This window comes from Bos mutus, chromosome 21 (assembly GCF_027580195.1).
Source record: "Bos mutus isolate GX-2022 chromosome 21, NWIPB_WYAK_1.1, whole genome shotgun sequence".
Classification (NCBI taxonomy): domain Eukaryota; kingdom Metazoa; phylum Chordata; class Mammalia; order Artiodactyla; family Bovidae; genus Bos; species Bos mutus.
Window position 1 is genome coordinate 68,493,044 of NC_091637.1, and position 13,513 is coordinate 68,506,556.

Sequence of the window (13,513 nt, forward strand, 5' to 3'; positions counted from 1 at the left end):
TTGGAGCCCGACTCTCGGACCCCACCCCTTGCCAGCCTGGCTGGGGCCAAAGCCTCCCCAGGGACTAGCCGGCCCTCCAGGCACGTAGGCCAGGACGACGCGGGTAGGCGCCAACCAGCCGGGGCAGCTGCCGCCTGCCTGCGAGCGACCCTGACTCGGGAGCCCCTGCCCCCAGGAGATAATGCCCTGTCGGTGTCCCCAGCCGGCCGGTGTGCACGTGCAGGGAGCCAGCTGTCCTGTGGATGTGGCCACAGGGAGCTGGGAGAGTGTCGGGAGGACCCCTGGGTGGGGCCGGGGGCCGAAAACCCAAGGCCGTGAGGCAGACAGCCACCCCCCCACCCCCCACCCCAGGGACGGACAGGCAGGAGCCGCCCCGGAGCCCTGCTGGCCCTGCCGGTCCTGGGGCGCCCCCTGCTGCCCGGGGCTGGCCCTGCAGTGTGGCAGCGGCGGGGGCTCCCTGGAGGCACAGGTGGCTGGGCTGAGGGTCCGGATTCAGGGGGTTCACTGGGCCCCGAGGCTGAGACGAGCGGTGGCCGGAGCCTGGCAGCGGAGCCTGGGGTGACATGCAGGCCCACGGCCGGGCACGGGCGGCTTTCTGTCCACACTGATCCCCACGGTCTTGCGGGGCAAGGGGGTCCTCAGCCCAGGAGAACAGGGTGGGTGTGTGGAAGACGGCGAGCCTGGGGCACCCACGCCGGTGGGGGTGGCACCGAGACGGGGTGCTGGGGGCAGAGCCGTCCTGGCCCAGCAGCCACTGGACGGTGTCAGAGAACAAAGACACGGAACGGGGCTTGCAACTCCAAAGGCAGCCTTTATTGCGCAGGGAGCAGCGTCCCCAGGGTCTGTGCTGGACCCCACCTGGGGCCTGGGAGGCGGAAGCAGGACACTGGCCTGGCAGCCTGAGGGTGCCCGGGCGGAGGTGGCCATGGGGCTGGGCCCCTTGAGGCAGGGTGGGTAAGTCCGCCCCCCGGTGACCTGGGGCCTTCAGGGCAGCCCCAGCCTGGGGATCGGGAACGTCCTTGCCCTCCCGGGGCCCCCTCAGCCCAGAAGGGACAGGAGTCCCTCTCCCGGTCCCAGACTCGTGGCCCTCACTTGGCCAGCGCTCCAGCCCGCCAAGGAACAGATGGAGGACCAGGGTGTGGAGACAGCAGAAGGGTTCAGGGAGGGCGAGCGCTGAACAGAAGGAGGGCATCGGCCTGGGGCGGGAAGACAGGGAGGGTTGGTCTGCACCTCGCCCAGTGCTGAGCCGTGGGAGCAGCGTTTGTGGGGCTGCCAGTGGGCAGGGCACAGTGGGCGCTCAGGCTGGGCTCTACCAGAGAGGGTGTCAGGGACCCTGGTTCTCAGGGGCCCCCCAGAAGCCGCCCCTCCTTCAGAGAGACCCCCCAGCGCCAGCAGGGGCCGTGGTGGCAGAAGGCAGCCACCAGCCCTACTGCCCGTCTGGAGGCCTGGCCCAGCTGGACATGACTGTGGGAGCCAGGAGAGCGTGGGGAGCCACTGGGAGAGGGGCAGGAATGCAGGCCAGGGCCGGACAAGCTGGCTCAGGATGGGGCTTCTTGCCACCTGCAGGCACTGGGGGCGTCTCAGGCCTTTTCCCCCTTCTTGGGGGGCCTGAGGCAGCGAGTGGCATGACGCCATGGCCCATCCAGTCCCGCCAGGAAGGGCGCCCATGGTCCCGACTCCGTGGACCAGAGGGGCGGGAAGGGTACGAGGTCCCGGAGCACGGCGTGGGCTGGGTGCCAGCAGGTGCCACATCCTCTGTGGACACCCCGCGGCACCTCCAGGCCTCGGGCCCCTGAGCTCAGCCCCGCTGGGGGCAGACCTGGGTCTTGTCAGAGCCCGGGATCCGGTACCCTGATGGTGCCCCAGGGACCCGGGTGGAGCAGCGTGAGCAGCAGTGGCGTGTCCGTGCACAGGTGTGCACTGTGGGCGTGCAGGCCCTGCAGGCCTCTCCCGGCAGGCCCTCCCACCCCCAGGCTGCTGGGGGACAAGCTGGGAAAGAGACTGACGGGGAGAGCAGGATACCCCGGAGGAGGGGCAGGCAGGGGGCCTGGAGACCCTGGCCTCACGCTGGAGGACGGGCAGGGCACGTGGCGGGGACAGGCCGCCCTGGCCCCAGTGGACACAGGCTGCCTCCCCTAGCTGCTCCCGGCACCGTGCAGAGCCTGGTGGCCAGTCGCGTGCCCTGCTCGGGCGAGCGCCCACAAACGACTCTGCTGACGTCAACCTGAGTGGGCGCAGCTGGGGACCCAGCCTCCACACCCCGTGCCTCGCCCCGCAGCCGCCCTGCGCATTCTCCTCCCCGGATGTGCTCGGCCGCTCCCCTGCCCCTGGCTCAGCAGCCTCTCCTCTGCGGGCAGGCCTGTCCACCCATCCCCTGGCCCACAAGGCCATCAGCCCTTCCTCTGTGAAGGAAGCTCCAGCGAGGGTGGCCTGCAGGCTGGCCTCCTGCCCACCTCCCGGGGAAACGCCCAGCCAGACCTGTGTCTAGAACACAGCGTGCACGGCCTGGGCGCCCCCGACAGCCGCCAGCTCCCCCCTCCACCCGGAGTCTCCCGGGCTCCGGCCCAGCGCAGCACCTGCTCCCCGTGCAGTGCAGGGCCCCCTGTCCACGAGGCCCTCTAAGAGCCTCTGCAGGGGCCCAGGGCCTTCCTGTGAGGGTGGGTGTGTCACTGGTTCCCCAGCTGACAACCGGGTGCCTGTGGAGCCTGTAGACCCAGCACCCCGCCTAACCTCGCTCCTCCAGGGAGCCAGACAGAGCTGCAGACCACACACTCGGCGAGTTTCGGCTCAAGCAACGATCTTTGTGTTTCACCAGCCCACCTTCCACTCCAGCCAGCCAGGTGCCCTGGGGTCCTGGCCGAGGGGCACGGCGAGGGCCTCGAAATCCCCCAGTGAGCCGTGATGCCCTCTGGGGTGGACGCCATGAGGTCTGCCCACCCAGGGTGGGGCCTGAGCCCTGGGGGCAGGCTGCTGTGGCTCTGCCACTGTGAGCGGCAGGTGGCCGAGGCTACCTGGAGAGGCGGAAGCCCCTGTGGACCCCTTGTGGACGCCCCCCGCGCAGCCATGCCCGAGGCCAGGGCAAGTGCTCTGGGCCTTCCAGCAGCAAGGCTGGCCCAGGAGGTTCCAAGTGCCGCCAACAGAGGGCCTCTGCCGCCACGCCTCTGAGGACAGGGACCCAGGTGCAGCTCGGGTGGGAGGTGCCCAGACAGCTGCGCATACGCCTGACAAGCGGGGCTGGGCAGACTGTGGGCTCTTCGGTGCACGTCTGTGGGGTCCCCAGTCCCGGGCACAACGGGGAGGGCCTGGCTGGGCGTCAGCTGGACACAAAGTGCTTCTCTCAGACGCGGCAAAGAGATGAGGGGCGCAGGCTCCCAGCCCCCGGGGCAGAGCAGGGTCCAGACCCCGCCGGGCCTCCACGAGCCTGGACACGTGGCTGGGCCTCCCTGGGCCGCAGTTTCTCTCCACAGGATGCGGCAGAGTAAGGGTTCCTGGGCCACAAGACCCAGCTGTGCCGAGAAACACACACGCTCCTCACGTTGCTCAGATCAGGATCCCAACAGCGAGGGCCATGAGGTCGCCGGCGGCTGTGCATGAAGGCCGCTGGGCAGCAGGGCGCCCGTCTCATCACCGAGTCTTGCTGCTCACCGGGGGCTCACCCTCGGGAGCCAGTGGCGGGGCCACCAGCGGACGTGCCGGACGTGAGATCACCTCAGTAGCCATCGTCATCATCCCCGTCACAGCCGTAATCTGCAGAGTGCAAGGCAGTAACCACGGGGGATGAGGCCCGCCACCCCAGGAGTGAGCGGGACCCCCGAAGCGCCCCCCATGGCCCCACCGCCAGCCCTGCGGGCCCTGCCCCCAACGATGTGGCCTCGCCGAGCGCCCGCCTGCACACACCGTTGCCGCCCATCATCTGCAGGGCGCTGACGCAGGGCTCTCCGTCCTCCTCCTCCGCGTCCTCCTCCTCCGCGTCCTCCTCCGCGTGGTAGGACACAGGCCCGCTCTCCACCACGACCACTGCGGGCCTGACACGCTCGGCCTCCAAGGAGTGGGCGCTCGGGAGTGAAGCCTGCAGGTGAGGCGAGGGGCTGGGCAGGTGCGGGCAGGCTCCGGGCCGCTGGGGCAGGGCCGCCCAGCTGCAGGGCCTCGGCTCCCAGGGCCTGGCCCCTCTGCCTGGGTGGGCGCACCCTCCAGACACCGTGTGGGCACCCTCTTCCCCAAGGACCCCAGCCCTGGCCCCACCCCCCGTCAACACACCTCTCCAAGTGCCACCTTCTTCGCCGGCTGCGTGGACACCAACGGCCGCAACCTGGAACAGCGCACAGCGAGGCAGCCTCAGCTCAGGGCGCGCCTCCACCCGGGAGGACACAGCCCAGAGAGGCCTGCCTCTGACTGCACCTGGCCGGGCGCAGAGGCCAGGGACGCTGGCCCTGTCCCCAGGGGCCTCAAGCGCTGGCCCCTCACCCCCGGAGCATCCCACAGCCGCCTCCTGCACCCAGGCTTGGCCACCCTCCACTCACCCCGACCCCGCGGGCTGAGCAGGTCGCTGGACAGGCGGGCCGCCCTCTTGGCCTGCTCGCGTCCACGCAGGGCACAGCGGGGAGCGGCTGAGACCCTCAGGCCGCAGCCACCGTCGTCCTGCCTGCACTGCGCTGGACACACCCACAACGGACCCCAGAAGAGCTTCCAGCGGCGGACACCCTTCAGTGGGGGTCTCTGGCTAGGCCGCGGGCAGCCTGCCCCGTCAGCAGCAGGGGCTCAGGGCTCTCACGGGGGCCCTGGCTCCCGCGGTCCTGGCCAGCGGCCTGGAGGGGAGGGCGGCAGGCGAAGGTACGGCTGTGCCCAGGCTCCTTGGCAAGGGCTGCCCCATAGGCAGGGTGCATCAGCGGAGCAGGAGGAAGGCCAGAGGGGCAGGTCTACATCTCGGGCACCCCTCTCGACGCACCCTACAGCCATTCGCATGCCGCCCCGCGGGTGGCCAGGCCTCTAAGAGGGCCCGCAGGCACCAGGGATGCTGACGGAGGAGGGGGAGGGTGGGGTCAGCCCCACAGAGCCCAGCACCACCTGCCCCCTGGGAGTGGCCAGGTTGGGGCACGCCGACCAGTCTCAGGCCTGATGGGAGCCCAGGGGGCGGGCACGTGGAGCTGCCTGGACCTGTCCACGCAGGGCGGCCCACTGGCCCCAACGAGGAGGGCCCCATGGCCGCGCTGCTGTCTTCCAGCCCCGCCGGCCTCGTCAGTGGTCTCCTTTCCCAGGGTGGGGTACTGCGGGGGCTTCCAGGAGCCCCTGGGTGGGGAACAGGCCCGGCGCCCCCCGTTTCTTCAGTCAGGACTGTCTCTGATGCTGTGGGCCCCGTCCAAAGCTGGACCCCCACTCAGCTCCCCACCAGGGTGGCAGGAGCTCCGGACACCAACACTGGTTTCTGGCACACGGGCGGTGAGCGACCTCAGCCTGCCCCCCAGGCCCATCCGGTACGGTACCTTTTGCCCGCGCTGGTCGAGGGGTCAGGCCGGCTTCTCCTGGAAGACGTCTTCCGCCGCGACAGCCTCCGGGCACTGGTCCACTCCGGGGGCCGGGCGGCCTCCCCCTGGGGGCCCGTGTCCTCCCCAGGAGGGGGGCCGTGCTCCCGGGGCGGGGGGCCGTCCTCCCCGGGCGGGCCACCCCCCGCGTCCAGGCCTCGCAGCACGCTGTAGTTGATCTTGCTGGAGATCTTCTTCTGCTCCAGCATCTTCTCGATGGCCTCCCCGGCCGTGCTGGCCTGGATCGGCTCCCGGCGCTTGCAGGACTTCTTGGGCTTGAGGGAAACACAGAAGTTACGCTTCCTGTGGGCCTTGGTTCTATGAACCAGACAGGTGCCAGTCAGGACGTAGGGGGCATCAGCTGGACTCCTGGGAAGGAGACTCACGCCGTCAGGGCTGGCTGGGGCCTGTCACCCTCCCCAGAGAGACGGGCCCCTGGGTGGCCGGCACTGCCCTCTGCCCACCGAGCAGCCCCCAGCCGTCCTGCACCTCAAGCGGGACCACCCAGCAAGAGGCTGACAGCACAGCCCAGAGGCGAGGCACGGCTGGGGCCCCTGTGTGCAGGGTGGGGGGGGCACTCACCTTGTGCTCCTTGTAGATACCCAGCTCTCTCTCCTTTGCAATTCTCGCTTCTTTCTCTGAAAGACCAAGGAGTGGGGTCAGCGACGCCCGCGTCCCAGGCACCTGGGCGGGCACCGGGCGGGCACTCACCCTTCTGCTCCCGCAGGTACTCGGCATTCTCCCGCATCCACAGCTCAGCCTTCACGCGGGCTTCTGCCTCGTTCAGGATGTACTGGGGCAGAGCACAGGGTCACTCAGAGGGCACGCCCAGAGCTCAGCCTCAAGCGTGCCCGCTTCGCGCATGCCAGTCAGGAAGCAGGCCTCCGATCCGAGAAGGAACATGTGCAGAGTCCGGGCTGACGGCTCGCCATACCCTGCCCTCCCTAGGCCAGCCTGGGGGCTGCACCCTCCCCAGCAGCTCGCAGGCCCCAGGCACAGGAGCCAGGGCAGCCAGACTGCAGGCTCGAGGGTCCCAGAGAAGGAGCTGCGCTGACGGCCACGACACCAGCTGAAGAACCGGCGGCGGCCGCAGGCCCGAGGCAACTGGTGACAAATCAGGGGAAGGCTTCCCGCTGCCCGTGGGTGAGCACCGCCGGGCAGCCTCCTCAGAGCCCACCTGGCTTCCCGCTGCCCGTGGGTGAGCACCGCCGGGCAGCCTCCTCAGAGCCCACCTGCACAGCGGGCCTTGGACCTGGGACGTGGAGGTGCAGCCCCAGCCCACGGGCCCCCATGGGTGCAGCCCCGGCCCCCGCCCCAGCCAGCCCGCCCCGGGAGGCCCCACGAGCAGGCAGCACCTACCCGGTCGATTTCGAGGTCGTCGATGCCGCTCAGGTCCAGCTCCCCGTCCCCGCAGGCGTCCTCTGGAGGGAAGCACAGGCTGGACTCAGGCTCGGCCTCCCGTGGAAAGGCGCACAGCTCACCCGGGGCGGCTCGGGGCCTGGGGCAAGGCCAGGGCGGCTCCAAGTCGCGCCCACCGTGCTGCGCCCAGGGCCTCATGGAGGAAGCAACTCTGACCCGGAGCAGACCCTGTCCTCACGCTCCTTAAGGAGGAGCTTTTCAACAACGTTTCTGGGTGGGGGCCCCAGGGAGCCTCCATGACCATGCTGAGGACCCCCCACACCTGTGGGCCGCCGCCCTCCTGCCCCTGCAGGGCCAACGGTGCCCTCCGTGCGGCCCAGAAACAGGGGCGCCCCCTGTCAGTGCCCGCCCCTCGCTGCCCGCAGTGGGCCCTGCTCTCAGCTCCAGCCAGGACGGCCTCGCTCTGCCCCCGGGCCCCCATGTGAGCCCGCTGCCCGGTGCCCTCGCACAGCAGCCCTGGGGGGTGCGGCCTGCTAGTGCCCAGCAGGCGGGCCAGGTCTGCGTCAGGCCCCCATCCACTCCCAGGGCAGGGGCACCCACAGGGCACAACGGGGGCATCGGGCAGCGTCCCGCTCGTGAGGTCTCCTCACACAGAGGCTGAGCCCTCGGTGCCCAGGGAGAGGAGGTCATGCTTGCATGAGACACAAGGGACCCAGGCCTGCCTTCCTCACGGGGAGGGCCCCGCGGGCACCAGAGCCCAGCAAGCAGTACCCATCTGTCCAGTGGAGAGGCTGCCCTCGACCGACACCTCCCCACCAGGCCGACGCAGGGGACAGGCAGGGGTGCCAGTCTGCCCCAGTGGGCCCCCTGTGACACATGGCTTTGGCTTCCTGCACTGAGGGGCAGGAAGGAGACTGGCCACAGCCCACCACACTGCGGGCCCAGGCCGGTGCAGGAGGGCCGCGGAGACACTGCAAGTGCTCTGGGCACCCAGCTGTCAGCACAGCCCCTCCCGAACCCGCCCTCACACAAGGCTGCCCCTCAGCAGCTCCCACGGCGGGGGGCGGGGCCATGACCCAGATGGGAACGCCCTTGCCCGCCCCCCAACCCCCAGCACTCACTGGGCTCGTGGCTCGGGGAGGAGATGCACTCTCGGATGGAGTCCGAGATGCCCAGGCTGGCCGCTGTGGGCAGAGGTCCGAGCAGGGACTCCAGCGCCGGGGGCCTCCTGCCCTCCTCGGGGACCCCTGCCGCCTCTGAGCTGCCGGGGACACTGCCTCCGAGCAGCTCCTGGTAGAAGTCCTTATTCAGGTGGCTGGCTGCGGCCTCCAGCTCCTCGTCCTCGGTGTCCTCCTCCCCGCACAAGCTAGACGTGGAGTCCTCAACGGAGCCTAGGACACAAGTGCACATGCCCCCCGTCAACCAGGCAGGAGGCCAGAGTGCCGCCCGGGGAAGAGCGTTTCCACACAGCCGCACACATTCCCAACGGCGGGCCTGGCCCCAGGGCGCCCACACCACACACGCAACGCCAAAGCCAACTTACATCAGACACGAACCTAACAGCTGCGAGTATAAATGTTTCTGAGAAAAGATGGGAGATAGGAAGAAATGCTGACTCCAGCATCGATAAATCAGATTTCATCAAAGATGGGAACTCTACTTTGAAAGACACTGTTTAGGAAGACAAAAAGACAAGCTGCAGACTCATCTGCAAATCACATGTTTGACAAGGACTTGCCTCTGGAATGTATGAACACCTCTGAAAACACAGCCCCGTCACAGCTGGGCGAACGATGCAAGCAGAGACCAGCAGAGGCGTCGCGGGCGGTCACAGGCACGTCACCATCACGACAGGCGCCTGCAGCCACGGCCACAGCGCAAGGGCCGACGCCACGCACCTGGGGCTGTGCGTCGGGAAGCAGCTTCTGAACCACCCGACCACGTCTCCCTGACCCAGCAACGCCACTCCCCCACATTTACCCTCAAGAAAAGCAAGCAAAGACTGACGTGAGTGTTCACAGTGGTTTACACGCAACTGTCCAAGACTGCAAATGACCCGGATCCTTTGTGTGGATCACAACAGACTGCGGAAAACTCTTAAAGAGACGGGGTACCAGACCACCTGACCTGCCTCCTGAGAAATCTGAATGCAGGTCAAGAAACAACAGTTAGAACTGGACATGGAACAACAGACTGCTTCCAAATAGGTGAAGGAGTACATCAAGGCTGTATATTGTCACCCTGCTTATTTAGCTCATGCGCACAGTACATCATGAGAAACGGTGGGCTGGATGAAGCGCAAACTGGAATCAAGACTGCCGGGAGAAATATCAATAACCTCAGATACGCAAATGACACCACCTTTATGGCAGAAAGCGAAGAGGAACTAAAGAGCCTCCTGATGAAAGTGAAAGAGGAGAATGAAAATGTTGGCTTAAAACTCAACATTCAGACAACTTAAGATCATGGCATCTGGTCCCATCACTTCATGGCAAACAGATGGGGAAACAATGGAAACAGAGGCTTCATTTTTGGGGGGCTCCAAATCACTGCAGATAGTGACTGCAGCCATGAAATTAAAAGATGCTTGCTCCTTGGAAGAAAAGCTATGACCAACCTAGACAGCATATTAAAAAAGCAGAGACATTAGTTTGCCAACAAAGGTCTGCCTAGTCAAGGCTATGGTTTTTCCAGGAGTCATGTATGGATGTGAGAGTTGGACCATAAAGAAAGCTAAGAGCTGAACAATCGATGCTTTTGAACTGTGGTGTTGGAGAAGACTCTTGAGAGTCCCTTGGACTTGAAGGAGATCCAACCAGTCCATCCTAAAGGAAATCAGTCCTGAATATTCATTGGAAGGACTGATGCTGAAGATGAAACTCCAATTCTTTAGCCCCTTGTTGCAAAGAACCAACTCTTTTGAAAAGACCCTGATGCTGGGAAAGATTGAAGGCAGGAGGAGAAGGAGACGACAGATGAGATGGCTGGATGGCATCCCCGACTCAATGCACGTGAGTTTGGGCAGGCTCTGGGAGTAGTTGGTGATGGACAGGGAGGCCTGGCGTGCTGCAATCCACAGGGTCACAAAGAGCTGGACAGGATTGAGAGACTGAACTGACTTCCACTCAGGACCGGACGCTTGGGACCCCTGCCCCAGCAAGGACTGACAGGCGATGGACCTCTCAGAGTAACAGCACTGAGTGAAAAAGCCAGAGAAGAAACGATCCCGCTCACAGAAAATTCTAGACACGACTAACTTCCAGCCGCGGGAGGCAGCTGCACGCTAGCCTGGGCGCCCTCGCGGCCCCTTGCCTGGAAGCCCGACCTGCCACCGCCTGTATCGTCAGCAGCCCGTGGGGCGGCCGGCAGAGCTGGGACACTGGCCACCCACTCGGCCACCTCGGGGCCTTCAGAGCTCAGGGCCCGGCACACACGTAGTGTGGCCTCTGGAGGGATGGACTCGACGGTGTATGCGGCCCTTCCTCCCCCACCGGTCCCCCAGCACCCGGCCTCCTCTCCTCGCTGCGGAGCTGCGGTTCCCCCCAGGCCGGCCATCCTGCAACAGGGCGGAGCCGCTTGGAAGCCAGGGGTCAGAGGAACGAGTCCACACCCAGGAAGGCAGACCAGGAGCAAGGGTGGGGTAGGACGTGGAGACAGTCCCAGTAACCAGCGGCGGGCACGGAGGAGGACATGTCCCCGATGCTCTGGTCAGGAGCAGCCGTGAGAAGCTGGACCTGGGGCAGACCGGCGGTCCCTCAACAGCACTTGGTAAGCGCAAGCAGGGAGAGCGAGCCCAGCCCTGTGGCTGCGTGGCTGCAAGCAGGTGCTGGCCCAGAATCAGAGGCCTCCAGAGACCACGTGAAGAAAACCCGCGGACAGAACACACGCTTCCCGAGGCCCAGGGAGGGCCTTGTGAAAGGCGCGTGAGCAGACACAGGGGAGCGGGGCCCTCATGGGGAGAGAGGTCCAGGCTGGGCCGGAGAGCAGAGCCCCACTGTGTCCAGAGGGGGACACGGGCTGGGGGCGGGGAGGCAGGGTGCCAGGGCAGAGACCACCAGGCGTGCACGCAGGCCCATGGGGGCGCCCAGCACCGAAAACCAGCTGGCCTCGGCCGAGACCACCTCTGCCTGTGGGAGGGTCACACAGCTGACAGCGTGGACGGGGGGACACCCCATAGGACACGGAGCCCAGCCCTGGTGGATGGAGCCCAGGGGGCCTGTTCCCCAAGCACCGCAGGCATCTCCAACCAACGGACCTGTGGCCACAACACGGTGGTGCCAAGGAGGGACAGCGCCAGCAAAGCACCCCGGCACCAGGCGGCACGAGTATGGGGCCCACCCCCACCGCTGGAGGAAAGTGGCAGGCTGGCAACCTCAGGGGGAGACGCTGCAGAGGTCAGAACCGAGGGCGGCAGTCGCCGGCACAGAGCAGAGAGGTTGCAGGGTGCACGAATCAGCGCAAGAGCTGCCTCAGTGGGAAATCAGTAACGAGCCCGGAAAACGAGGACAAGGCACAGCAGACACGAGCAGACAGCACAGGAAACCGCCAGAGACAGCACCGTCGGAAGCGGCACGAGGCGCGCAGTGTTCATGCCGCGGACAGGGTGGCCCAGGCGTCCTGGGGGCACTGAGGCTGGCTGCAGGGCACCCAGGCCAGCGTGACCCCGGGCTGGGGGGAGGCTGGCAGTGGGAGGGGCCAGGCGCAGGCAGACTGAGGGGCAGCTGCAGACACGGCGGGACTCACCATCTTTCGTCAGGCTGGCGAGCGCTCCCTTGGCCTTGGGCCGACTGTTTTCTAGCTCAATCTCAATGGCATCCTGGTAGGTGGTTATTTCACCTGAAGCAATAAGTTAAAAGCAAAAAGTGATCATGAACTCCGTCCTGTAAGGCCCTGCAGCCTCTGTTCAGGGAGACGGGCGGTTACCTTCCACGGCCTCCAGCTGTTTCGACAGGACTTGTTCAAGCTGGAAAGGAAGGGCACGAGCGTTTAGTGACGGGTTAGACCAGGCCGCAGGCACCGCAGGCCTCTCGGCCCCGGGCAAGGCCCCACCCCGACAGGAGGGATGCAGCTTCAGGCCAGACACACGCTGGGCCCTGCAGGAAGGAAGCTTCCTGAGAACCGGTGCTGGAGCACCTGGGTGGCCTGGGGAGACCCCATGTACAGATGAGCGGACCTGGGGCCCAGGAGGGGTTGTGCCCGGTGCAGCCCACCCCGCCACCACCCCTCGACTGGTTTCAGCGCCCCATCCGCCTCTCCCGGGGCTCTGCACGGACGCACGCCCTCGTCAGTCTTCGTAACGAAGCCACTGTCTCAAAGGAAGAGCGGAGCGGCGAGGACAGAGGCCGTGCGCAGGGCCCACCTGCTTCAGCCGCAGCTTCCTCTGCCCAGCTGTGTAGGACGGGGGGTCACACTCCTCCTCCAAGTCAATCTTCATAAACTCGTCCACGGTCAGCTGACTGGTGGGCGTGTCTTCAAACTCCGTGAGCCTGAAGCACAGGGAAGAAAGGGAATCTGGCACCCCCGAGCAGCGTATTAACCAGCACCCAGTTAATGAAACACCCCTCGGGGGTCATGGGCCCCCAGCCCGGCGCCTGCACACACGCAGCTGTGCAGACGGGGCCCAGCAGCCTCTCGGTCCTGCTGACTGTGAAGGCTGGCTTCCCTGGGAGCCAAGGGCAGGGCCCCCAGGGAGACCCCGGGAAGGAGGCCCCCAGTCCCAGGCCGTCACTGCACACAGGGCTCCTGCGTGGCAGTGAGTCCAACCATGATCAATTCTTGCCCGTTTCCCACGTCCAAGTGTTTAATAGGAGAATCTATAAAGAGAACTAGAGGTCAAATAAGCAAACAGAACTCCCTCTGCTTTGAAAGCGGCCGTAGAACACCGTCTCAGCTGAAGCACAGCCATCGGGGCTCCCAACTCGGGGCGAGCGGGCTGCAGTGATGAGCGTGCCAGCGACTCGCTCACCCCAGGCTGAGTGGCGCTCCGGCCGGAGCAGCCGCAATGACCCTGGGAACTCACTGCCCAAGAAGCAGCTCCCTGGCTGCTCCAGGAAGGGACAGCGGCCGCCTCTGCAGGTCACGCTGGCTGCGCTGGCCAGGAGACGGGCACGGCCGCTCTCAGCACCAATTCCTGACCTGTGAGTCGGCGACCTCACAAGCCACTGGCCCCCTCAACCCCAGGTGGAAGAAAGGGGCTGCCACGTGGACAGAGACGCTGCCGAGGGGGCTGCCAGGACCCCAGGTGGGCCCAGAACCACCCACCTCTTGCGCAGAGTGGACTCGCACACCTTGACCACGCTGATGACCTCCTTGACGGTTCTCCGGAAATCATGCATTCTGGCTGCAACCAGAAGCGCTGGGGAGAAACACGGAATTCAGAAAGGGGACAACCCAGTGACCCCAGGAGCGTCCCTGGGCAGACGGCCGTGACCCACCGCGGGGGCTCCGCCGACACCAGGAGCGTCCCTGGGCAGTCCCCACTATGGGGGCTCCGGGAGCCGGGGTGGCACCAACTTGCTCTCCTCCTGCGGGAGGTGCTGCAGGCCCGTGCCTGTGAGAACGCCCAGGAGGGCTCGATGCGCTGCAGGCGACTACACAACAGTCTTAAAAACACAGAAGATGCTGCATCACAGTCT

The 13,513-nt window shown here is 66.2% G+C and overlaps 1 protein-coding gene across 8 annotated transcripts in view; it reads right to left on the bottom strand.

Annotated features, from left to right (window-relative positions):
• Positions 1–781: 781 nt before the first annotated feature.
• BRF1 (BRF1 general transcription factor IIIB subunit) overlaps positions 782–13,513 on the bottom strand; it is a 52,136-nt gene continuing 39,404 nt past the window's right edge. For 6 of the 8 annotated variants that reach the window (XM_070358101.1, XM_070358099.1, XM_070358105.1 and 3 more), the window contains 13 exons: positions 13,313–13,480; positions 13,140–13,233; positions 12,238–12,364; positions 11,802–11,841; positions 11,622–11,714; positions 8,000–8,269; positions 6,879–6,940; positions 6,231–6,312; positions 6,102–6,157; positions 5,481–5,794; positions 4,258–4,309; positions 3,898–4,069; positions 782–3,747 (listed from right to left, as the gene is read on the bottom strand). In XM_070358101.1, coding sequence (XP_070214202.1) covers positions 3,710–3,747; positions 3,898–4,069; positions 4,258–4,309; positions 5,481–5,794; positions 6,102–6,157; positions 6,231–6,312; positions 6,879–6,940; positions 8,000–8,269; positions 11,622–11,714; positions 11,802–11,841; positions 12,238–12,364; positions 13,140–13,233; positions 13,313–13,480 — 1,568 coding nt within the window. In that variant the 3' untranslated portion in view covers positions 782–3,709. The remainder of the gene's footprint in view (positions 3,748–3,897; positions 4,070–4,257; positions 4,310–5,480; positions 5,795–6,101; positions 6,158–6,230; positions 6,313–6,878; positions 6,941–7,999; positions 8,270–11,621; positions 11,715–11,801; positions 11,842–12,237; positions 12,365–13,139; positions 13,234–13,312; positions 13,481–13,513) is intronic. The other 2 variants (XM_070358106.1, XM_070358100.1) reach the window with 2 other exon arrangements.